The sequence below is a fragment of the Onychostruthus taczanowskii genome, unplaced genomic scaffold (assembly GCF_017590055.1).
Source record: "Onychostruthus taczanowskii isolate IOZ18803 unplaced genomic scaffold, ASM1759005v1 scaffold79, whole genome shotgun sequence".
Lineage (NCBI taxonomy): Eukaryota > Metazoa > Chordata > Aves > Passeriformes > Passeridae > Onychostruthus > Onychostruthus taczanowskii.
The window spans coordinates 3557885-3582534 of record NW_024505782.1 but is presented as its reverse complement, the minus strand read 5'-3'; the positions used below and the strand labels follow the sequence as shown (position 1 = coordinate 3582534).

The following is a 24650-nucleotide window of genomic DNA, read 5'->3' as shown; positions in this document are numbered from 1 at the left end:
AAAGCTGCTCAGGGTGGATCGCAGGGACGGCATCACCCCGAGTGCACCTCAGAATCACAGAACATGCTGAGCTGGAAAGGACCCATCAGGATAATCAAGCTCAACTCAAGTCCACTTCTTTGGAATCCAACTCTTTCTTTGTGACCAGACTGTATTTTGAAGCTCTGATATGGGTGTGGGTTGTTGGTGAAAACAGTGTTATCTTCCCCCACGGGTATGTGCCACTGTATCAAAAGTTATCCCTACAAAAAGAAAATGATCTATGTTAAATATAGTTTTCTGTGTAAAAAAAAGAAGGACAAAAAAACCGTTGTGTAGGGTAATCCCTACACAATTTATGAAAGATACAGAGTAAGAAATGACCCAAATGAACGTGTAGCTCCTGAAAATCTGTCCTTGTAGTGCTGCTGGCTTCAACAACTGCACCATAAAACATGGATTTGCAGCTGATATTTGAAAATGCAAACAGAAGACAAGTCCTTAAGCATTCTTGTTCACCTGGATGAAAAATATCTTGGGTTTCTCTGAGGGAAAAGTGTAACTGTCCCTAAATTGTGGTTTTCTCTTTGCCTTGAGTAACAGTGCCAGGGATTTAAAAAATCCAAATTAGATCCAACAAGTAAAAGAATCTGCTGCCTCTCTCAATAGTCACGCTAAAAATATCTTGGGTTTCTCTGAGGGAAAAGTGTAACTGCCCCTAAATTGTGTTTTCTCTTTGCCTTGAGTAACAATGCCAAGGATTTTAAAAACCCAAATTAGATCCAACAAATAAAAGAATCTCATGCCGCTCTCAATAGTCATGCCGCTCCAAATTCCAGTTATCCCACAGAAATGGGAACAACTCCTGGCTTCAGAGACCACTTCAGAGAAGGCTTTTCTCTGTGTTAGGATGCTGCAACACTCTGATTTTCACCTCCAGAGTGCAACTTCTGTTTGCTTATTTGGAGGCAGAGTTGTGCTGTCTCAGTTTTGCATCACTGTCATTAGCACTTGAGGGATGCAACCCAGTGGTAGTTAAGTTATTACATTTTGTATATTTCTAACAACACAGTAGCTATGCTCATTCTTAGACTTGCAGCACTGTCAATGGAGAAATGCATCGGGGCTTTTGTGGGCGTTCTCATTGTAGTCAGGCTCAATTCAAACCACAGTACTTAAAGGATTTTTAATCTTCAGATTGCTTTATGAACACTAATCCTGCAAGCAACCTGAAAGAAGTAGGTTAAATATGATTTCCATGGTGGAGAGACTTATTGACTCGTTCCACGATGCCGAGAATTAGTGTCAGATCTAGGATTAAAGCTGGAGTGACCCCTGACAATTATTCACAGGGTCTGGCTCTGCCTTCATTTATTCCAGATCCTTTTCCCTCTTGGAAAAGCTGTGTTTTTAGTGCAACTGGTTTTGCTCCCGCTGCAGAATCCAGGATTAAGCTGCTTGTGCCAGTAGTGATTTTCTGAAGGGATGAGTATGAGAACAAATCCTAGATGTTCCAGGTCCCTCCTCATAGGTTTGGATTGCTGCTTTAAAGAAAGCTGACTTCGGAAAAATTCTGACTGGTGATATATATGTCCGAAGAACATTTTGGGTATATTTGTCTTCAAATACTGTTTTCAAGCAGTGTTGCTGAAGGCTGAGGGTGTACATATCTGCACTGAGGTGTTCCCTGTCTCCTCTGTCTCCAGCAGAGCAGTGGTGGGAACCATCCATGGATTCAAACCCTTTTTTATTGCAGTAGCTCGAACATGCCCTTTTCTGGAGTGAGGATTTTCCAGGGATGTTCTGCCCTGGATTAATTAGATAAAATGGTGAGGGGTGCACACGGAAGCACTGAGCAGTGCCACACCTCTGACTGCTCTGATGCAGAGTGCTCTGTGTCCAGCTGGGCAGCTGGGCTGTGGATGCTTCTCCACCTTTCCCAGGCTGTCTGGGGGCTCCTCTCAGGGCAGCAGTGCTCTCTGTGTTGCTGCAGGTGAAGGACTGACTGCTTTGACAGGCAAGGAAATATGTTCCCTGGATGTAAAGGCCGATAACTAGCAGCCTGTGCTAATCAGCAAAGGAATCTGAGGTGCCCTTTCTCTTCATAGCCAACTGACTTTTGTTTGCCTTGGGCAGCACCTTTAGATGTTGCCTTTCAAAAATGGTATCTATTAGACTTTTAGAGCAGATATAAAGAAGGAATTTCTACTGGTTGCCCAGAGCAGCTGTGGCTGCCTCATCTTTGGGAATGTCCAAGGATGAGTTGGATGGGGTTTGGAGCAGCCTGGGGTAGTGGAAGGTGTCCCTGTTCATGGCCTTTACTAGATGGCCTTTAAAGGTCCTTCCCAACCCTAGCATTTCTATGATTCCATGCTGTTTTTCATGTGTTGTAAAAGCACCAGTGACCCCCTCTTAGTTTTGCTGGCTGGAGACATCACCCATCTCTCTTAAGTGTGGTCTTGAGGGGCACTGCTCTCAAGCTGGCAAAGACCTGCAGAAAGATGTGTAACCCACCTCCAAAGCACCTCTGGAGCTGCTGGTGCCTCTTGCATTGAAGAAACAGTTCTGGATCTTGTTCTGGCTGGACTTCTCCTCCCTTGTGGTTTTGTTTGCCTCTCTGATGGGTGGGGGCTGTAGCCCAGATCGTGGTGTTTGTTTTCCAGCCTGAGCATCATGTGAGCTGTGAGCCATGGGTTGAGGAGCCCTGATGCACTTTGTGGCAGCATAAAAAGTCGTGGTGGTAGCCCTGAGGTGCTCAGGAGCCCACCCAGCCCCAGGAGGAGATAGGGCAGCACTGCCATGCTGCAGCAGAGGCAGTGTTCACCCACAGACACTTCATTTTATCCAAGTTCTTTTCAATAATAATTTTCTCCTGCGCTGGCCCTGCCAAAATGGAATGTATTTTAAGCATCCATGTTGCACACTGTGCCTGCATGGTGGCCAAACACTTCAGTGTCTTTTATTCCACACTGAACACAAACACCTCCTGCCTGGCTTTAACCATTTCTGCTGCCTGAGCATCCTGTTTGCTGCCATCTGCTCCGTGGGGTTCATCAATCTTCCCCTGCTGGCACCAGCAGTTGGTTAAGTTGTACACTGGAAAGGCTCTAAAGCCTTTATTCCTGAAAGCTTTTATTCCTGAAGTTGGAAAATAAATGTCTGAACATGAACTATCCACCAAAAAAACCCAGAGGAGACACATTACTGCAAATGCAGGAGGTTGAGTGGCCTGCTAAGAGCAGCTTTCTTTTCATTTTACTTTATTGATATAATCCGTAAGATTTTTGTGCCATGGAGAGCTCACCTGGCCCACTTCATATTGCAGCACATCAGCTATTAGGGCAAATTCTTGGGAAACTCTGTGAAAATGGAACCTGGCTGCAGTAGCAGTAAATTGTGTTGGCCATACTTTTGTCACTAGGCTTAGTGTCTTTTGGCAAATGTCTGTTTAAAAGGAGGCAAGCCAGAGGGAGGCATAAAGCACTCAGAATGCCACTTGAAGGCATTTTTGTGATGAGATCTGAAGCCCAGGGGAGCTGTTGGTCCTTAGCTGGGGTCTGGGGTGGGTTGGTCTCTGCCTTCCCAGCCTGGCCCACCCCAGTAGGTGGTAATAGAGATATTATGAGTGAGGTCAAAATTGGTGACAAGAACTCATAATTGTGAAGCTTAAAGAGAAAAAAATGGGCTACCAAATACTACCTTGCAGCAGTGCTGTCTGGATGCCAGATAATGCATCTTTTGAGATTTTGGCCTCATTTAGCTGAAGACTCACTCCCAGACTGGTGGAGCTTTTGTCTTATGGCTTTAAGAGAAAAGTGGCAGGGAAATGTTATCTGAAATGTGCCGCTTGGGCCATGCCTGTCATGCAGAGCAAGGTGGGAAACAATAATTTCAAAGTAACTTTGAGGCAAGCGTAGCTGTAAGCCATGACAGCTTTGCATTTGTAGAGCTCCTTTTGCAGGGATTTTGGTTGTCACCTCTCCCTTCTGCTTCTCCCTCACCTCTGAGCAAGGACAGTCTGTTCACCCACCCTTGCAGCCCGTGCCAAAGCCTCTGTCTGCCCCTTTCTTGGCAGCTGACAGGAATTTTGTCTGTTGGGTCCTGCTGATGGCCAGTGTGGGATTTCACTGGTGGAGATCAGCAGTCCATGAGTCACAGAAACCATGGATCCACTAAGGCTGGAAAAGGCCTCTGAGATCAGGTCCAGCTGTCAGCCAGCACCACCAGCATGTTCACCTTAACCATGTCCTCAAGTGCCACATCCACACTTGGTTTGAACGCTTCCAGGCAGGGGGACTCCATCACTGCCCAGCAGCCTGTGCTGGGGCTTAGCAGGCCCTTCCATGAAGAAATTTTCCCAGATATCCAATCTCAGCCTTCCCTGTCACAGCTTGAGGCCGTTTCCTCTCCTCCTTTCACTTGTTCCCTGGAAGGAGAGACTGACTTCCCTGGAGATGATCAAAGCATCCATCAGAGCTCAGTCAGAGGTAAACCAGGACAGCCACCAGGTGTCCCAGGAGCTGCTGCTGTGGGTTCACCCAGCTCCCTTCTGGGGCTGTGCTGAGTTTCCCTTCCCCTCTGTGGAGCTGGCGCTGCTTTTCCTCTGCTGGCTGCCCACGCCTGCTGGCTGCTGCTGCCAGGAGAGGTTTGCTGCACACCTGTGGGAGTCCAAAGGTGTGAGACTGGCACGTTGGCAGCCCCGTGCCTGGATCCTGCCAGCTGGCTGTGGGAGAGCCTCGGGGGCTTTGCCAAGGCCTGCTGAGGTCACCATGCCGTGACTTAGCAAGAGCAGGCTGTCCCCACCCCGGTGAGTCACCGGGAGCGGGAGCGTGGCTCCTGCTGAGGTCACCATGCCGTGACTTAGCAAGAGCAGGCTGTTCCCACCCCGGGTGAGTCACCGGGATCATGGCTTGGGGATGCTGGCTCCTGGCTCAAGGAGGGTGTGCCCTGCTCACAGCCCATGTTCCTGCACTGCTGCCTGGCTCCTGGGCTCCTCTTGCCTTCCCACTGATACCCAGGAGAACCAGCTGGCTAGGGGATGGATTAAGATACACTTTGAGAATTGGCGTATGAAAAATGGAGAGAGCTGGGAATTATCTTGTCAGTCTGCTGCTGCTGAAAGCGTCTCAAAGTCATGGCTACACCAAAATGTTATATGTGACTTGGCTGAGGCTTTTTCTCAAACCAATTACCTTGAGCCTAGAAGGAATTAAGATGTTTGTGCCTGACAGTGGAGGGAAGTAATGGTGTGGTGTGTCTTTGTTGGAAGTACAAAAGTGGGGTATGGCAATCATTTAGCATCTGTCCTCATCTGGTATAAACTTGAACTGAGTATCTTAAATTGGAATGTGTTTTGATGGTGTTTCCGAATGTCAAGAGACCTGCAAGATATAAATTTATTGTTGTACTTGTGTATGGGATTTTCTGTGCCTGCTTTCAGCTGTGATTCATGGAAGCCAGGGCAGAGTCTGGGAAGCTTAAGTTGATCTTACTTAAAAACTCAATTATGTCCTTACAGCTTACCCCAGAGCTCAGGCATTTTGGGAGCTTATAGCAAATCATGCAGTGAAAACTCTGCCCTTCCCAAAGTCTGCAGCTGAATTGCAGAGTTGCTGGGTTTGCTGTGTGCTGATGATGCCCCGGGGAGCAAATCCCACTGCAGCAGAGGCGCTTGGCCCTGGAGCCAGAAAACCTTTCCTTGGAGGGATGTGGGTCTGAAAACGAGCTCCTCTCACTGCCTTGGCCCTTTCTTTGCCTTGCAGCTCAAGCATGTTAAACAGATTAATTATTGGGACGTATCTGGTGGGTGCCATGCTGGGAAGGACTGGCTATTTTGTGGTGACTTCTGCAATGGCTTTTGCGTGAACGATTAATTTTGCAAGTGGAAAAAGGCATTTGGAAGAGTCTGTGCTCTGTGCAAGGCTCAAGAGCTGCATGAGATGGTTCACTCCCAGCTTCTCTGTGGAAAGTCTGGGTCCCTGGAGGTATCTGGTGAAGTACCTCTGCACTTCAGCCACCTCACAGTGTCACAGGATTTAGGGATGAGTCATTGGTGTGAGTCTGATGTCAGACACGCTTTGTATTGTGGTTGTCAAAGTTTTAACCAGATGCTGGGAGTTGTGTGAAAATACTGATACTCATATAATTGTACGGGGAATCAGGTGGCTTCTTCTGTGTCCCAGTTTTAGGATGCTTGGTTTTGCAACTTCAGTGTTTTTAATACGTTTTGAGTGTAGGGGAATCTTTCTGAGTAACTGTGTTTTAAAAGCAATTTTCACAAGCTGACTGTGTTTTAATGAGCAAAGTCTCAAAAACTTGAGTGAAGGAGCTGGGAGGGAAAATTAAATATACAGTATTAGGAGCTGATATTCAGCCAGTGCCTGTTAATAGTTCTCCAGACAGGTGTCCAGCAGCAGAGGTTGGGTGTTGTATAAGAAATGGGCTTCCCAGAATCTCAGGGTGAAGGAGGCAGCAGTGCTTCATGCAGTTGCTCAGTTCCCACTGTCTCTGCAGGCCTCTGGGGATCTTCTGGAGATGTCCAGTGTCCTTCATGTGTTCTCTGGGAAGTGTCACAGCTGTGCATTATTCACTGTTACTTTCCTAGTCCAGAAGAAATCCAGCGTCTGTAGCACAGGTGGCCACAGGGCGAGGGACCAGCGACGCGGGGAGAGGGTGCAAGCAGCTGACAAGGAAATGGATTAACTCAGAGAAGCTTGTCTTTTATTGACTCTGCTGCTCTGGCTCCCCCCAGGGATGAAAAGAACCAGTCCATCATCGTGAGCGGGGAGTCGGGGGCGGGCAAGACGGTCTCTGCCAAATACGCCATGCGCTTCTTCGCCACCGTCGGGGGCTCCGCCAGCGAGACCAACATCGAGGCCAAAGTCCTGGCCTCCAGCCCCATCATGGAGGTAAAAGCTGCTCCCTTTCCTTTCTCCTGATCACTCTGTCTTGCCCTAAGTCACAAGGACAGTGAGATGCCCCGGGGGTTTGAGAGACGGGTCTGACTGACAGCATAACAATGTCCTGGAGCTGGACTGACACGCAGAGATGCACCAACAGCCTCCACCTAGACCACCCCAATTGCACCTGAATTTAATGGCCTTAAAGCTGAGCCTGAGTATCTCCAGCACATCTCCAGGAGCTGGGCTTTGATGGGGCTCCAGGGTGGAGAGCCCAAGCAGTGCAGCTGGCACTCTTAGTCTTTTAGCATCTTCTTCCTCCTTTGTCACTGCATGGTGCCCCCTAATATCCTTATTTTGTTGTACAAACATGGAATAGAGAAGGAGGGATTAATCTGAGATATTTAAATTAATTTTTATTTTTGTTAGTTTTCTGTTGCTATCATTCATGTACCAGCCTCTTCCCCAGGCAACAGCAATGGGACAAAAGGACATGGTCTTAAGCTGTGCTGTGGGAGGTTTAGGCTGGACATTAGCAGGAATTTCTTCATGGAAAGGGTAGTCAGGCATTGGAAGGGGCTGCCCAGGGAGGTGTTGGATCGCCCATCCCTGGAGGTGTCCAAGGAAAGCCTGGACATGGCACTGAGTTCTCTGGGCTGGTGACAAGGTGGGCAGCAAGCACAAGTTAGACTCGATGGGCTGGGAGGGTTTCTCCAACCCCATTGATCTGTGATAGGGAAAGAATGTCATTATAGGAAAATCCCTACTCTGAAGGAAAAGAGTTCTTCTTATAAATACAAAAGAAAGGGAAAAAGCAGGTTTTTTTCCTTTCATTGAAGCCAGATGCTGAAAATAAATGCCTGAGTGCCTAAATCCCATTTTCCAAACAGATTTTGGAGCCATGAAGTACCTTCAGTTGATTTGGGCTTTTTCAAAGTCCACGAAGCTCTTCAGACTCGTGTGACTTTCTTTTCAAGGCAGGAGCCAGCAGTGCAGCTTTAGTGGAGTGTGGTGTTGTGCTGTGCTTCTCCTTAGGCTTGGCTCAGCCTTTAGGGAGGCTTCCCATCACGGTGCCTTGTACCAGATTATCTGACAGACAGAGAGGGGGTGGCTGATCGAGGTGAGACACAGCCTGACCTGTGGTCTAACACCCTGCTGCCCCATGGGGGTGAGCTGCAGTGTCCAGGCCAGTGGTGCTGCAGGTGAGCAGTAAGAAAATCCAGCAGGTGTGTGGCTGACAGGAAAATCTGGCTGGTTTTCTGCTGGCTTACTCCTGGTAAACCTGCCTAAAGTTTATTCCTTTCCTCACCCATCTCCCCTGCCTCTGTGAAATGTAGCTGCAATACCAGGGGGGCACTTAAAACCATCCAAGAAAAAAATTCATAGTGCGCCCTATTCTTCTATATGACCCCAGAGTTTTATTGCTCTAATTTTCCTGCCTGTGTTCAGTTCTGGCTGTAATTTCTAAGTGCTGAGGCCAGGCAACCTGCCTGTCTTTATTGGAAATTGATGAGAACATTGCCTATGCAGAAAAAAAAAAAAACATAAAAGAAAACTGCCTGGTTTGCAGAAAGACCCTGAGGTAAATGGGTTTGTGGGGGAAGGAGACCCATCCAGGGAAGCTGCTGGTGTTGGCTCTGAACAAAGGTGGGGGCATCCTATAGGGTGGGACACAAATGTTAAGGCTTTTGGGACCTGGATGGTTTAATTACTGTACAAATATTTGTTGCTGTTTGTATGCATTTTTCTTCCATTTTTCTTCTCTTTTCAGTGAAGAGTCCTCCCCAAAGTCACATTGCTTCTCTGCCTTCTGCATCTGTGAAGGGGTTTTCCTCAAAACCTCCTATGTCTTGTTTGTATAACACTGATTGCAAAGCAAAGTGTTTAGAAGAATTCAAAAATTCAATTAAAATTTAATGTTTAATTTTGTTTGTTTTATGCAGGCCATTGGAAATGCTAAAACAACAAGGAATGACAACAGCAGCCGCTTTGGGAAATACATTCAAATAGGCTTTGATAAAAGACACCATATCATTGGTGCCAACATGAGGACGTATCTGCTGGAAAAATCTCGGGTTGTATTTCAGGTGAGGAGTTGTGGAGCTTTGTCCTTTTTTTCTTTTGGGTGCTGTATTCCAGGAATTCAATACTCTGGGTCTTTTCTATGGATTGAAAAAAAAAAAAAAAATCTTTTTACCAGTAGAACTACAGAATCATTCAGGTTGGAAGTGACCTCAAAGACCATCGAATCCAACTTCCAGCACTGCCGTACCCATCACAGAATCATCATTATGGAATGGTTTGGGTTGGAAGGGATTTTAAAGATCATCTCATTCCACCCCTGTCATGGGCAGGGACACCTTCCACTGTCCCAGGCTGCTCCAAGCCCCATCCAGCCTGGCCTTGGACGCTGCCAGGGATCCAGGGGCAGGCACAGCTGCTCTGGGCACCCTGTGCCAGGGCCTGCCCCCCCTGCCAGCCAGCAATTCCTTCCCAGTATCCAACCTAAACCTGCTCTCTGTCCATGGGAAGCCATCTCTCCTTGCCCTGTCCCCCATGCTCCTGTTCAAAGTCCCTCTTCATCATCCTTGTGATCACATCCCCAAGTGCCACCTCCACATGGCTTTTAAACCCCTCCAGGGTGGGGACTCCACCACTGCCCTGGGCAGCTGTGCCAGGGCTGGGACAGCCATTTCCATGGAGAAATTGTTCCTGATAGCCAACCTAAACCTCCCCTGCACACCTTGAGGCTGTTTCCCCTTGTCCTGTCGCTTTCTTGGTGGACACAGCTTCCAGATGTGTCTTTTGGACTCAGTCTTGGAGTTCTTTATGATTCCAGCCTGATGGCCCTTGTTCTGGGCTAAGGTGTACCTGGGAGACTTGTTAGATAAGGAGCCAGGGAGAACAAATGGCAGGCAGCATTCTTCAGTTTTGAAGATGAAGAAGGGCAGGAGAGGGGCTGAGAAGGCTGATGTCTGCCCCAGGACATCCCTTGGGGTTCTTGTGCAGGCTCAGGAGAGGCTTTCTTAGTTTCTGCTTGGGGTGTAGATCAGAAGCTACCGCAAAAATTTTGCCCTTATACAAAAAAAAGAATGCCCCAACTACAAAAATCTTAAAAACCTGACAACTTTGAGAAGCCATGAAGAGTAAACCACCTTCTTTTATATTACTGTGGGTTTGCAACTCCATGCTTGCTGCTCCATTAAGCCTGGTCACTCCAGAGAGGGAAAAGATGTGGAAGGTAATACAGAATTATTTGCTTTCTTTGCCAGGTGGGCAGTGTGTGTTGGTCAGGTTTGTCACCTTCTCTCTCCCAGGTGGCAAGGAAGAGTCGCTGTGTAGGTGTCACTGACAGGTCTCAGTGGTGGGAAGAGGGGATGGGACCGGGGTGTCCCTGGGCTCAGGGGGCAGCAGTGTGAGGGTGGGAGCACTGCTGTGACTGCTCTGTGCCTCTGCTAGGATGTGAGGGTGGGAGCACTGCTGTGACTGCTCTGTGCCTCTGGTAACTCAGCATTTCCCCACAGGCAGAGGACGAGCGCAACTACCACATCTTCTACCAGCTCTGTGCCTCCTCAAGCCTCCCAGAATTCAAAGACCTTGGACTCAGTAAGTGCTGGCACATCCCTGTGCCCTGCTGGCTGCTGCCTGGGTCTGAGGGCAGCAGGAGAAGGTGGTGGGGTCAGAAATGTGAGCCCCTGGGGAGGCCTGTGTGCCCTGGGAGGGGGGCAGGGGGGTGAAACTGAAGGGCTCTGCTGTGGGGTGGAGCACAGGTTTGCTCACCCCATCACCAGGGATAGGGCAACTTGGTGAGGGTGGGCAGGTCCTGGCACAGGGTGCCCAGAGAAGCTGTGGCTGCCCCTGGATCCCTGGGTGTGTCTGGGGCTGGGTTGGATGGGGCTTGGAGCAGCCTGGGACAGTGGGAGGTGTCCCTTTAAGGTCTCTTCCAACCCAAACCATTCTGTGATTCCGTGATTTTGTAAAAATTGGCAGTGAAATGGCTGTAGTTTCAGCTGCAGTGAAACCACATTGCTGTGGTGTATGCCAGCTGATGCAGGAAGATCATGTTTTAACATTGTACCAACCTTGCATAAGGTATGTGTTTTAAATCAAATGTGAGTGTGGACTGATCTGGCCAGTGTCTTGGCAGGAGTGATTGTGTCCTTTGAATTCATTATGTTTCTTTCTTTTTAATGGCTAACTCCTGGAGTGGGTTGGGTTTTTCCCCCCAGGATTTGCAGCAAAACCTCTGTAGAACACCTGATTCAGAGGGTTTGCAGTCGCAGCGGGAGGTGCAGGGACGAATTTTAATTATTTTTTTATCTTGAATATTTGCTATTGCTCAGAGAGAACAGCAAGGTTTAAACCAGGCTTTTTACCTATTTTGAATACGGAGCAAGGCAGGTTCTGATCCCATCATAGGGTCTTGCAGGAGTTGCCATGTGGAATGGTAAATGGAGAGAGGGGATTTCAGTTTCTGGGTAATTCTGGGCTTGTCTTAATGACCTTTTGGGTCACTGTAGGCACATTGCCCACACAGAGCACACCACATGGACTATTTTCAAGAGTTTATGCCATACTTATGTCCTTAATTTTTAAAAGCATACCCTGGGTAACGATGATGTTTGCTGGCATCTTAAAATTCAGACACAACAAGTTTCATCTTCTTGTGGGAGATGAGTTGATGTGCGCGAGCTCCAGCTGTGAAACCACTGCTCTCTTCTTGGGAACATGTGGATCAGGGGAAATACCAGTCTTACTCATCAGAGCTCTCTAAAAGCATCATCTGTGTTTGTGGTGAGTGGCAGGAGTGCAGGCTGAGAGGCCTTTGCTGTCCTGGTGCGTCACCCAGGACACGTTTGTGCAGTTGTGACTGTGGCTCTCAGCTTCAGCATCTCAGGGATGAATGTGTAATGGCAACAGCTGGCAGTGCAGAAGGAATGGGTGCCAGGGCCATTAGCTGCAAGGAAGCCTCCTTGGGTCATTTCCAATTAAAATTTGGTGCCAGTGCCTGTCAGTCTCCAGCTGCTCTCTGTGACACTTTGCATTTGCTGTGTCACAGCATGCTCAGGTGTCCACCAGGTGTTGGAGAAGAGGCAGCTCTTTCCAAAGGTGAAGGAGTGTGCCCTTGGTGTTTCCTGCCCTCTCACCTTACAATAGCTGGGAAAAACCTCCCCAAAGTGTTTTGGGGGCTGTCAGATGTGGGGCTGCGGACGGGCTCGGTGGGGACAGGGGTGTGGGTCCGTGAGCTGCTCCTGTCGGTGTGACACAGGCTCTGCCCTTGCCTGGGGAACTGCTGGTGCTGGGCAGGGGGTGCAGAGGTGCACAATTCCCTTGTTTGTCTTTCTTTTGAGTGATGTTTTTCATTTCCAGCTTTGCCTCGGATTTACTGGCCTGCTTGAAGATGACTAGTCAGAACTTAGATTTATTTCCTTGTGTGAGCTGTACTTACCTGTCAATCTTGTCTTCCCAAGGCTTATACAAAACAAGAGGTGTCTTGATGTGAAAATCCACTTTTTATTTATTACTCATGGAGGATGATGTATATTTTTCCATCTAAAAACCAGGAGCTATTGCTTCTCCTTTGGGTCTTACAAATACAGAGAATTGTTATTACTTCCTTTTATGTTGCAAGATGCTGGAAAACAAAAAGAGTCTCTAAACATACATAAGCCCAACAAAGCAAACCAGTGCTGGCTTCAGTCAGAGTGATCCTAATGGGTTTAATTTTAAACTAGAAAGTAAATATTTGACTTTAAATGGTGATGTGCAATGCAAGTGCCTTTTGAAGTGTGGTGTCTAGCTTAATGATGCCTGGGCAGTGGTGCAAGGCAGGAATGTGTTTTATTTGCTTGCAGTGAATCAGAGGGTTTGTGTGGTTAAAATAATTACGGAGATCTTGAAATACAGAGATTGGAGTCAGTTATACCAGGGATGACTTGAGGCAGGAGCAGATCCCGGTGTGAATGTTGAAAATGGAAAGCTGACATCCTGGTCCCATCAGCCACCACCAGCCCTGGCTGCTTCTTGCAGGGCGATGTGCAGCAGCACCAGGCTGTGGGTGTGATGTGCTCCACCATGGGCTGGGTGAGTTCCCATTGTGCTGGGGGACCAGGAGGGACATTGTCTGCCTGACCCCAATCAGCATTGTCTGCCCCTCGCTCCTGATGCTCCAGCAATGAGTGGAATTACCGAAGTCTACGGGTCGCAGGGCTTTGTGTGCCAAAAGCAATTAAATGTTTTTCTTTACAGCCTGAAAGTGCAGCTAATGCAGAAGCCTGTGGGAGGCCTGGGAAGGGAGAGGGAGCTTCTGGTGGCAATTTGAGTCAAGAAAAGTGCAGATTGCAGTGATTTTAAAGCTTACCACTAGGCTAGTTTGGAACGCAGTAGGCTTCCTTCTCTCTATTCACCATGTTTGGGAAATGCGTTTGTGTGTGTTAATGAGTGGGTTTTGGCTAATGACTCCTACTCAGCTCAAAACAGGCTGAGGCTGGTGCTGAGAACTGATTCTGGGTGGGGTGGGGTGGGGTGGGGAGGCTGTCCTGGGGCTGGGCTCGCCAGCCCTTGCAGGGAAAAGCTCTGGCTCTGCCAGGGCTCAGCCAGCAGCCGTGGGCACACATCTCACTGCTCTGGGCCTCCTGGGGGGCCTTGTTTAAAGGAGGGGGATTACATGTGCAGCTTTCTTAAGTGGACACAAATCCTGCAATCTCTTCTGGTTGTATTTGCGTTGGAAATGCCTCTCAGCCTCCACAGGGTTTATTGGTGTCATCCTGGAGTAACTTTGCTAAAGCACAGATGTTCGGGTGGTGTAATGCAGGCACCATTCTCCATTCCCTTTGCTCCCAAGGATTAAGGCTTTGTGTAGAAAAGGTGTTAAAATACCTGAACCAGTCACGGATGTGTAAAACAGGATGAGGATTTACTGAAAGGAGCCCCTCAGTGTCTGAAGTGGTCTTCCCCATGTGATGGAGCTGTTACTAGAATCCCAAATACACCACAGACTGCACTTGCTGTGCATGGAGAAGAGATTTCACCACTGCAAGAAGCAGCTGCAGCCACTTGCCAAAGTTCTGCTTCATCCACCCCCGAGCAAACTGTGGTTCAAGGGACGCAGGTGTCCTTCAGGGAGAATCCCAGTGCCCATTTGGGGCAGTGCTGCAGTGGGGTGTGGATACCAGTCTGGTCAGAGAGAGGGAAACCTAGACAAGCTTTCCCATGGACTGGTCTGGGGAGAAAGCTAGATAAGATTTCCCATGAACTGGTCTGGGAAGTTTTAGGGAGGCGGAGAGAAAGAATTGTAAACTATCTGCAGGTGGTGTTTCGAGCAATTTGTTTTTCTCATAAGGTGTTTACCAAGGGGTGTCTTCTTAATCAGCCAGTCATGTGAAATGTGTTGATTAAATGACTAATTAGTTCCCCCTGTATTGGAACAGTGCATCAAAGAAGGGGTTCCAATAAACTCGGGGTTTCTGTCCTCTTCACTTCTGACCTGGAGTTTGTGTCACTTATTATCTGTTCCTGACTCAATGGTGACAGTGGGGAGGACTGCTTGCTGACCTGTTTCTCCTCTCTCTTCTCTCCTAGCGTGTGCTGAAGACTTTTTCTACACTTCTCAGGGAGGTGACACGGCCATCGATGGCGTGGACGATGCTGATGACTTTGAGAAGACCAGACATGCCTTCACCCTGCTTGGTAAGGAGTTGCTCTGCTTGAGGCCTGCCCAGCAGAAGTCTGGCAGTGGTTTTCAGTGTTGTGCCTGAATTATGACGTTCCTGTTGACCTAGTTGGCTTTACTTTGCTATTTAGTAGTAGCTGCAGAAGTGTTTCTAGCAGCTGTCTGTGGAGCAGCAGTGAAATGGAGAGGGATGCAGAATTTAAGGGAAACCATTCTGAAGTCAAAGAAGGGCTGCAGTATTGATTTGCTATTTTTTATCCTGTTTACGAGCAGGAAAAGAGCTATTACTGTGCCGTTCAGTCTGTGTTGTGGTTGAGGGTGATGTCACTTGCTGGATCACAGCGCTGTGCTGGCTAGCTGATTCCTGGAAATAATGAGCTGAGTACATCCCTGCTGTGCAGAGTCCACATCCACATGGCCGCTGCAGGAGATGTGGCTGTGTCCAGCCTCTGTGCTGGCAGCAGGGGAGCAGAGCTGTGCCCTGCTTGCAGCAGGGCTCTTTGAAAGGAAAAACTATCTGCCAGGGAAAACTCGCCCAGATTTGTATTTATCTGAAACCATGTTTGTAAATCCTGGTGAGTCTTGGTACCTCTTGGTTCCTTTTCACAGGTTGTAATTTGTAATAATTATTATTACACATGATATTTATAATTGCCTGTGAAATCCCCTGACCAGCTGTGCCTACAGTGAGTGTGGGGACTCACTGCAAGCTGTAGAACTGCACTTGTTTCCCCAAAATTTATCCTCTTTGTGTTTTAGATGAGCCTCATCTCTTTCTCTTTAGGGTCTTGTCTTTACCCTCCTCTTGTTCAGCTTGTGTGGGTTCTATTAACTGCTCAAATAATATGATTCCTATTTGCTCCAAACTTGCCCACAGGACTGCAATCCCCAGAGAATGCTCTCCCCATCCCCCTGGCATGTGTAATCTCTCCTTGGTCCCCTTCTCTGGCTCCCCAAGCAGCTCCCCTCTCTCCTTGCTGGTCCCTGGGAAGCCCTGTGACAACATCTTCTTCTGGGGCCAGTCTGATGAGGATTTTCTGTTCTTCACATGCTCCTCTGTCTCTGCTTTTTCTCATTTTCCTTCAGTGTTTCCCAGCTCTGCTTCCATTCATGGCCCGGTGAAATTGCTACTGCAGTTTCCAGTCTTGCCTTTTCATGTGTCTGCAAATCCCCAATCCTAGCCAAGCTTAACTCCAACTAAGAGTTCCAAGTGACAGCAGAGCATTGCTCCTTTCAGTAACCTTGAATCATTTCTCACTGTGCTGATAACAGAAAAGTCCCAAGAGAGAGAAAGGGAGGCTCTGGATAATTCAGAAACCAGCAGGTGATGTCTCAGACCTTGGGTGGATAATTAGGACACCGGCCCTGAGCACAAAAGGGACACAGAAACCCAGCTGGGATGTTTAAAAAATGCAAGATACGGCAAGAAGGCCAAGTGTGGGCTGCTGCTGAGCAAAGCTCCTGCTGGGAATGCCTGTAAAGAAAAATAAATAAAGCAATATATAAATAAAATACACAAAGCAATAACATCTTACACGCCCAATAAAGACCCACAAGTGTTTCTTGTGGAGACACTGGGGACAGTAAGGCAGAGCTCCCCATCACCTCCCTGGTGATTTGCTAGATCCAGCTGTGCCACCAGTGTGGAGGCGTTGTGCAGGGCTTTATTTTCCTTCTTTTCGTGGGATGTTGGCAATAGGTGTAATGTGTAATTTGTGATTTGTAGTTTGTGTGCTTTGGTTGCCAGCAGACTGTGATGACAGAAGAGCAATTCCTTGTTCTGTGAAAGCTGCAGAGCCCCTGTAACTCTGCTCCTGTTTGATCACTGTGGAGCAGCATCCTTGGGTTTGTGTATATTAAACCCATCCATGTTAAAATTGAGAGTTTAAGGTATATTTGCTGGAAGAAGCCTCATGATTCTGAAAACAAATTGCCTCGAGAGGAAATAAAGCACTGCAAGCACCTTCAAATAAACTTAAAATTGTGTTTCGTTTTCCTTTGTGACAATCAGCCATCAATTGTTCCCGCAGGAGTGAAGGAGTCTCATCAGATGACCATTTTTAGGATAATTGCTGCCATTCTGCACCTGGGGAACTTGAAAATCCAAGGGGAACGAGATGGGGAGGTCTGCAGTGTGTCGGTAGGTCACCCTCAGGAGATGGGAGCTTGGTGTGCTCAGGAGTCAGGCTGGGCTCATGTCCTTGGCTAGAAAGCCCTTTTCCTCCTGGTTTTCTTGCCTTTTTTTTTTTTTTTTTTTTTTTTTTGAAAACACATCAAAAGTTCCTAGTTGCTTTGTTTGTCCTGGGAAATAATGCATTTTTCCTCCTCTCTAGCCAGCCTGCAAGCAAGGTTGTTCAAAAATTGCTTACATTCCTGACATCCCAGCCCACCTTAGCTCTTCTTGCTTCCTTAGAATGCCCTGTGCAGGGTCTTGGGGACTTGTGACACTGCTTGGTGACACCGGCACTGATGGTGATGCTTTGCAACCACTTTCCTCCAGGCAAAGCCACAGAGCTGCTGCTTGCAGCGTGGCCTAAGGAGCACTGCATGGTTAATTAGCAAAAATAAGTAACACTAAAGATGCCTTAGAGGCGGTTCTGTGTTTGTTCAGAGGTGGGGGAAAGCAAAGCAATTATATGGAAAATACTGTCCTGTAAATTACCATTGTATCCCAGGCTGGGTCGTTTGTTCCTAATTAAAGTATTAAAAGGGTTTTGCATACACTTCAGTGTTACCCTAGAGATAATGTGGTGTTCAATGTGAGATGCTAGATGTAATTTATTTGATATTTGGCAACATGGATATGTGAAGGCTGCCTGCTTCAACGATGTGGAGCTCTGTTAATGAAGTTCATGTTGTTTAATTACCTTCAAATATAATTGCAAGGTATTAAATCAGTTCTGGCACAACCTTGACTCTGGTCAAAAAGGTATCGTAGCAATAAAACATCCTAGAATTCTTGTAAAATGACTTCTTTTCTGCATCCCCAACCCCATCCAGCATTTCCAAGTACACTTACCTAACTGGAAACAATTTCCTTCCTATAGACATGTATTATTACACAGGGGAGGAGGAAATTGTTTTATCATTTTCCAAAAGGCAGTGCCTGCTATCTGGCCATAATAGAGACTCAGAACTGCTTTGTCTTAATTTCAGAGGGGGGAAAATACATTGCACTAAAGAAAATGAAGTTCACGTTTCATTTTATTAATTGTGCAAAGCCTAAGCCCTTCTGGTAATGCATGATTTATAGCTTTGTTATTCAGGAGGGAGCTATTTTGTAAAAGGCATGATGTCCTGGCTTTCCCTAAGCTTTAGTCTCAGGCATAACCAGGGCTGCCCTGGGGCAGGGTGTAGCTTCAGCTCGAGGAGGAGTGAAGCGGAGAATTCTTTTTCCTGTGGGAATGTTCTTTTTGTGAAAGCCGAGAGCTCAAGGATAACCAGAGCAGGGCCAAGCCTTGGTTCCACCATCCAGAGCTCCGTGTGAGCTGTCCCACCCTGTCCACGAGGACTCCCACAGCTGGATGGATGGGTGTCACCGCATTCCCACTCCTGTCCCCCACAGAGACACAGCTTTCCCTAGACAGTTACAACAAGCCACCATTCCTTGCGCAGAGCTGTGAACTTGGGTGTTAAAATACCGCTTTGGGGTGTCACCAGCCTGCTGACTTTACTTCTGGTCCCCCCTCCCAGAGTGAGGACGAGCACCTGAGCAACTTCTGCAGCCTGCTGGGCGTGGAGCACAGCCAGATGCAGCACTGGCTCTGCCACCGCAAGCTCGTCACCACGGCCGAGACCTACGTGAAGAGCATGTCCCTGCACCAGGTGGTGAACGCCAGGAACGCCCTGGCCAAGCACATCTACGCCCAGCTCTTCAACTGGATCGTGCAGCACGTCAACAAGGCCCTGCACACCACGGTGAAGCAGCACTCCTTCATCGGCGTGCTCGACATCTACGGGTAGGCCCCTCCTCAGCTCTCCGGGCTGCTCAGTGACCCCTTTGTAGCTTGTCTTTGACTCCTTGCAAAGCACACGCTGCTTTGTCTGGTGACAGGTGATGGGAATGATGGAAAGGAGCACAGAAAAGTGGTGTGCAGTTTGCAGTTTTGATCCTCCTTCAGAGTGTGCCGCCTTCAGCACAAAATGGTGCACACGCAGCTGTGCGAGCGCTGCGTTCTGGGATTTACCTCCCATGCCTCTCCCATCTGGAGTTCCTGTCTCCTGTGCTGTTTAAAACAGCTTTAAAGATGAGCTGGGGTAAAGGTGCTGCTGTGGAGAGCAAGGACTGCCTCATGTTGCTGTGGGGTTTGAGGACGCTCCTTCACTTCATCTGTGAAGCCGCTGCTGCAGGGCCCTGGTGCAGTGAGAGCTTTCAGAGGAGCTTAGGAACCTCTGGTGGGGGTGTCAGGTGCAAAAAGCTCTTGCAAGGCTTGCAGCCTGTGCCCTCAGGGGCAATGAGCTGCTTTAAAGTTGTTCTGGGTACCCATTACTGCCCGGTTTGTCATCCTGAGTGGTGGTGGAAGAGGGATGTGAAAGTTGTCTGAGCTTATTTTAGCTGAAGTGCTGCAAAGAAGCAGAAGATGGAAGAGAAGGGAAGGGATTCTGTCAGTTGTGAAGTGGAAAAGGAAAGAGGACTTGTGGGTTTGGGTTTTACCGTCCATTTTTTCAACACCCTTTTTTTGGTGTGTGTGTGTGTGTGTCTGGGCAGCAAGGGCAAGAGAGGGTGGCCCAGACAGCAGGTCCATGCAAGGCCAGGTTAGATGGCACTTGGAGCAGCCTGGGACAGTGGAAGGTGTCCCTGCATGTGAGGACTGGATGACCCTAAAAGGTCCCTGGCAGCCCAAAACCCTTCCGTGTTTCTGTGTTTCTCAGTGGGACAGCAGTGGTCTCCATTCTCCCTTACTAATTCAGGTGCTGAATTGATCCTGTCTGGGAGGGGAAGGTGGAGTGCAAAAGTTGCAGCTGCTCCAGAAGCCAGTCCCTAACCCAGCTGTGCTTGCTCAGTCCCCAGTCCCGTGTCCTCTGGAAGCCTATCAGCTCTAGGAGAACCTCAAGTTCAGACTGAAATCCTGCCAAAGCAGTTCTGGATCAGAACAAAAATGCAGTGTGATTTTAGGGCTATGACACCTACACAATTGCTGGAACTGGGTCTTGTGTATAAACCCTCCCACAAAATTTCTACAGCTACTGGTGTCTGGGATGATAGTTTTGGCATCTGGACAATCACAGCAGCAGAAAGGATACCAGAAAGTGCTGGAGCAGCAGTGCAGTCCCACTGGTTGCTGGTCTCCATCCATAGCTGCTGTCATGTGGCAAGGTTTGCAGGAACACTGCTATCAAGGGTGATAACCACACAGTTCTGTTTGGTTTGGGATTTCAGTGGGATGGCTCGAGGTCATGAGGTTGCTCTCTCTGGTTTTAAGTTTCTGGGCTCACTTGGGAAGATCTTAAATATGGCACAGTCTGGTTCAAAGGCTGTATGAGATAGAGAAGCTGTTTCCCATCTCTTCTCTATGAGAAAGAGAAGCTGTTTTCCCCCACAGAAATTTGTGAAGGCTGGAGCATGATAAATAAAGCTTTGAGATGGAGCCCTGTGGGTGATGGTGAGTCCATACAGAAAATTGGATGCCTGAGTTAGAGGATCAGGCTTTCAGAAATCTGAATGAAAGGAGGCTTGAGGATAAGGCTCATAAAAGATTAAGCTGGGCTTGAAAATCTGTTAATGTGGAAGCAAAACCTCCTTCAGCTGCCGGTCCAGTGCAGGGGCCAGCAGGTGCTGTCAGCCCTGGTGACACCAGCAGGGCTTTTCCACAAGGACCTGCAGGTCCTACTAAAGAGGTAGATTTGCAGGGGAAAGTGTCCATGTTCTTGGCTGAAATGCCTGTGGGAATCTGGTGTCCTAAAATGACCTTGAATCCCTTTTGTAAATGGGTGTTGCTGTCTAAATGCTGAGTAATTTACAGTGCAGGGAATGCGGGTGATGGTAGCCTGACTGCTGAACTTTAGAGTGGTTTGGTTCTCCTAACTCGTGTTTTTTGAGTTTTTAATGCATTTTTCTAACAATCAGACTTTTTTCCCCCAAGTGGATGTTGTTTTTTTCCTTTCCTTTGGGAGAGGGATTGAGCTGGAAAGGCAGGGAGCCTGCAGCCAGCTTCACAGCACATCCTTGACATCCATCTTCAGAGCTTCTGTCCCAGTGCTCTGGGTGGGATTTCTAGGGATGGGATCCAAACAGAGGGTGCAGAAGCTGTAGGGCTTTTCTTCCAACTTTGAAATGCTCGACTTTGCATCCTTAATTCTCTGTTAACACTGAGGTGAGAGGGTGCAGCACTGAAAGCCTTTCTGTGTTTATTGAAATGGTGTTATTTGCTGTAGCACCAGTACTGAAGTCAGTCAGAAGAGTGGGTTCATGTGGCACTCCTGGACTTGGTGGGGACAGCTTGTTCCCCCTCTTGTTTGCCACGTGAAGTGTGAACACCCAGGCAACCAGCTGTGTGCTGGACTTATTCATGAACCTTAAATATTTTAATACAAAGCACAAACCTTGGTGCTTCAGAGGACTTAGGAGAAGCTAGCAGAATGGGGAGCTGCAGAAAAACCAAAATGCAGCATTTGCCCCTTGAAAATCTACTTACAAGGTCTGTTCCCAATCTGGATGTGCCTTCCAGGGAGCCACAGCGATGGGCTGGAGTGGTGAATATGCTTGTTTTTTCCACCAAATTACAGTGCACTAAAATGAATAGAGACCCAACAGGCACTGTTTTGCATTCCCCATCAGGATGTTGCCCTCAGTGCAGTCACTCTGAGCAGGTAGGGCCTCCTGGCGTGCACACACGTAGGGCTGGCGACTAATCTGCTTTGTCAATTAGCAAACTGTGCTAGTAGATTCCCTTAATTAGCAACGTTGTGAGATCTCCCTCGGAGCTGGAGTTGTACAGCAGCTCTGCCCCTGGCTGGCACTCACAGGAGGGTTCATAAATCACATCTGGTGTCTCAGAAGGGGAGAAGTTTCCACTCCGATTTCTTCTCCTCATGCACTCCTGCCCTCATTGCCTTTTCCCACCTAGCTTGCTGTGCCTCTCCATCTACGTTTTAATTAAATCCTTCCTTGCCCTATTGCTGTGATCATGCCTGCAGCAGCTGGTATTTCCAGAGTCCTGGGATGCCACATTCCTTGAGTGGCAAGGGCTGGAGGCGCAGATTGGCTCAGCCACGCCACCAGATCGAGCACAGAGGGGGCTCTCCAGGGACACATCCATCACTGAGGGCCAAGACATGTCCTTAATGTAATAATTTGTTGTCCCAGGCACCAGATTCTGTTGCATGAAAGACTGTAAAGCCCAGTTTTTGGGAAGGGGATGGCACCAGGTGCACACACACACGCAGATGGAACCGGTGGCACCAGCTGTGGGGGCAGTGCTGGGCACGCAGAGGGAAAGCAGTCCCAGGTTTCCTCAAGGGCTGTGGGGGTGATAAAAGCACAAAACCAGCTCATTTCTCCCATTGCCCTTTTTCTTTTGCCATTTGGCATTGCATTTTCCTAGGGACTCTGGCATTTTGTGTGGTGATGGCATTGTCACCTGGAAGTACCTGGGGAACAACTGCATCACCTGGGTAACAGCAGGGTGGTCCTCAGGAAGTGGCAGAAGTACTGAATTTTGAGGAAGAGAGGCTGGAAAGAAAGGGCTTCATTTATTCAGTGTTTAAAGACTGTTCTGCCAGCTCCTACGGTGCCTATTACCCCAACAATTATTTAGTCGCATATTTATCATTACAGCAGCTTACTCATTGAACACAGGAAGCCTTCCCACTTCTCCCCTTGGTTTAATCCTTACAGTCATGTGTCAAAGACTTCTTTTTTTCCCTTCCCCCTTCCAACTGTGCCTTAAAAATAGAAATATAAGACACATAATTCCCAGAGGTAGCTCAAAATACCCTCTTTGGGTTTAAGAGCAGGCCTGGCTCCCTGTGCCTGTCCCTGGGTGTTTTGTGTTTCAGCCTCAGGGGCTCTGCTGGCTCCCTGCTCCTTACCTGTAATCTGTCTCACTAAAACTGCATATTTTTTCCTTTCTAATTGTGACTAAGAAGCTATTTTTGGGCTTGTTTTGGAGCTAATCTGTGACAGGGTAGGATAATATGTTGGCGTGGGAAGCTGTGGAAGTCTTGGTGAAGAGGTGGATCACAGAGTCCAGCAACAAGGACCCTCTAAGGGTCCTCTAAGGAATGTGGAATTGGAGCTGAAATCACCATTTTTCCCCTTCTCCCTTCCAAAAGGTGCTTACTCATGTGTGTCTAATTTTTGTGCTAACAGGGATGCAGTACAGAAGCTATAATTACAAATTTAATACCTTCTTTTTCTGCTCTATTAAATTCCATTAAAAGTAGCATGCTGGGTCTTTTAAGACAGCAGCTACTGTTTCTTCATCACCTTTGCAGTGAATCTATTTGGAACTTAATATTTCATAATATTTTTCCCCAGGAGAAGCAGTTACATTTCTTGTCTCAGACAGAGCTGATGGGCAGGAAGCTGCAGTCGTGCCAAATATCTCATTCCTGTGTACCAGGAGGGACCTCTTGAATCCCTCGAGTTGTGCCAAGGAAAGAAAGATGTTTTGAGCAAAAAAGTGTAGATCTGGGGCAGGAGGAATGGAAGGGATGGTTGAGTGTTCCCCCTCACACGGATGGCATCGTTGCAGGAAAAATGAAAAAAAAAAAAAAAAAAGAAGATTTTGAGACAAAGCAACGCCTAATGCTGATTTATTCATTGCTTTGCAGGTTTGAAACTTTTGAAGTGAACAGCTTTGAACAGTTCTGTATCAACTATGCCAACGAGAAGCTCCAGCAGCAGTTCAACTCGGTAAGGTCAGCTTGGAAACTTTCCATAAAACCGAGCAGAAAATGTAACTAGGCAGGATTGTGGTGTGCCTGGCTTCTGCTTTACAGCATTTACCTGCAGCCTGGACAGCTCATAAGGATCCTTGGCATGCCTCTCTCCCAGACATTTCACTGCAGTGCTTCTAGATATTCCTATCAAGTTGGAAAATGTTGCTTAGTTGATGTATAAACTTCATCCTGGAAATGGATTTGCATGTGGTTTGTGCAAAGGCTTACATATTGCTCTGAATAAATATCTAATCTGCCTTCTTCCTGGTGCTGTTTCAATCCTAAAACAAAACATGGATGGCCTCATGCTGATTTCCAGCGTGAATTAAAATAAGTTATGGGTGTGGAAACCTTCCCATTAAACATGGCTTAAACCTGTGAGATGAAAACTCTGTATTAAATAACAGAATTGGAAACACTCTCCACTTTTCACTTGGCCATGCCTCACAAAACCCAGAAGTTTTCCTGTTTTATTTGAAATAAGTATTTACCTTCACTGGTAATGGAACCAGTAAGAAGTTGTCTTCTGTATCAGTTGTAAGTAAGGAAAAAAATACTGTTAATTTCAGGATACAGGGGAAAACTTGTTAAATTTGAGCATTTAAATACTGCAGATTAGTTTGGCCCTTTGAAGCCATATCTTATGCATGGACATGAACATTTGCAGTCTATCTAATGCATCAGATAGATCACTGCTGCTAAAATGAAAAGTAAATTATGGATTGTATTTGCACTATTCATATCTTACTTGGTGTGCCTGACTATCACTTCTGAAGCTTATAAATTCAAACTCCAAGATGACATGTTTGAAGAGATTTTAAAAAGCTATCTTTGAAGGGGGGAAAAAAAGTGCATTTGAAAAATCATTTTTTAATATGCTTTAGAGTATCTCAGAAATAGCCAGAGACAATTTATCTGCTTGGGCAGAGGTCTGAGATACGTAAGCCATGCAAAGATTTTTTTTATTATTGGTTCTTTTAAACAATAATTTTCAATAGAAATGTGCCTGAGTCAGTCAGATGCTGCTGCTGATGTCCCTTGTGGGATGATGGGTGCTCTTTGTGGAGCCCTGCTCGCAGCAGGGCTGGGCTCCCAGCCTGTGAACCTGCTTCAGGTCACAGTCAGCAGAGCAATAAAGCAGAGGAGGGTTTTTGTCAGCCCAGGGGATGTATGTGTCACTGCCACACCAGTGTATGGCTCCCACCTCGTCGCAGTGA

The 24650-nt window shown here is 47.5% G+C and overlaps 1 protein-coding gene across 1 annotated transcript in view; it reads left to right on the top strand.

Annotated features, from left to right (window-relative positions):
* MYO5B (myosin VB) overlaps positions 1 to 24650 on the top strand; it is a 146247-nt gene that overhangs the window by 44008 nt on the left and 77589 nt on the right. The window contains exons 5-11 of the mRNA XM_041423573.1: positions 6731 to 6887; positions 8822 to 8965; positions 10403 to 10484; positions 14460 to 14567; positions 16581 to 16690; positions 18244 to 18509; positions 23326 to 23407. Of these exons, the coding sequence (XP_041279507.1) occupies positions 6731 to 6887; positions 8822 to 8965; positions 10403 to 10484; positions 14460 to 14567; positions 16581 to 16690; positions 18244 to 18509; positions 23326 to 23407 (949 nt within the window). The remainder of the gene's footprint in view (positions 1 to 6730; positions 6888 to 8821; positions 8966 to 10402; positions 10485 to 14459; positions 14568 to 16580; positions 16691 to 18243; positions 18510 to 23325; positions 23408 to 24650) is intronic.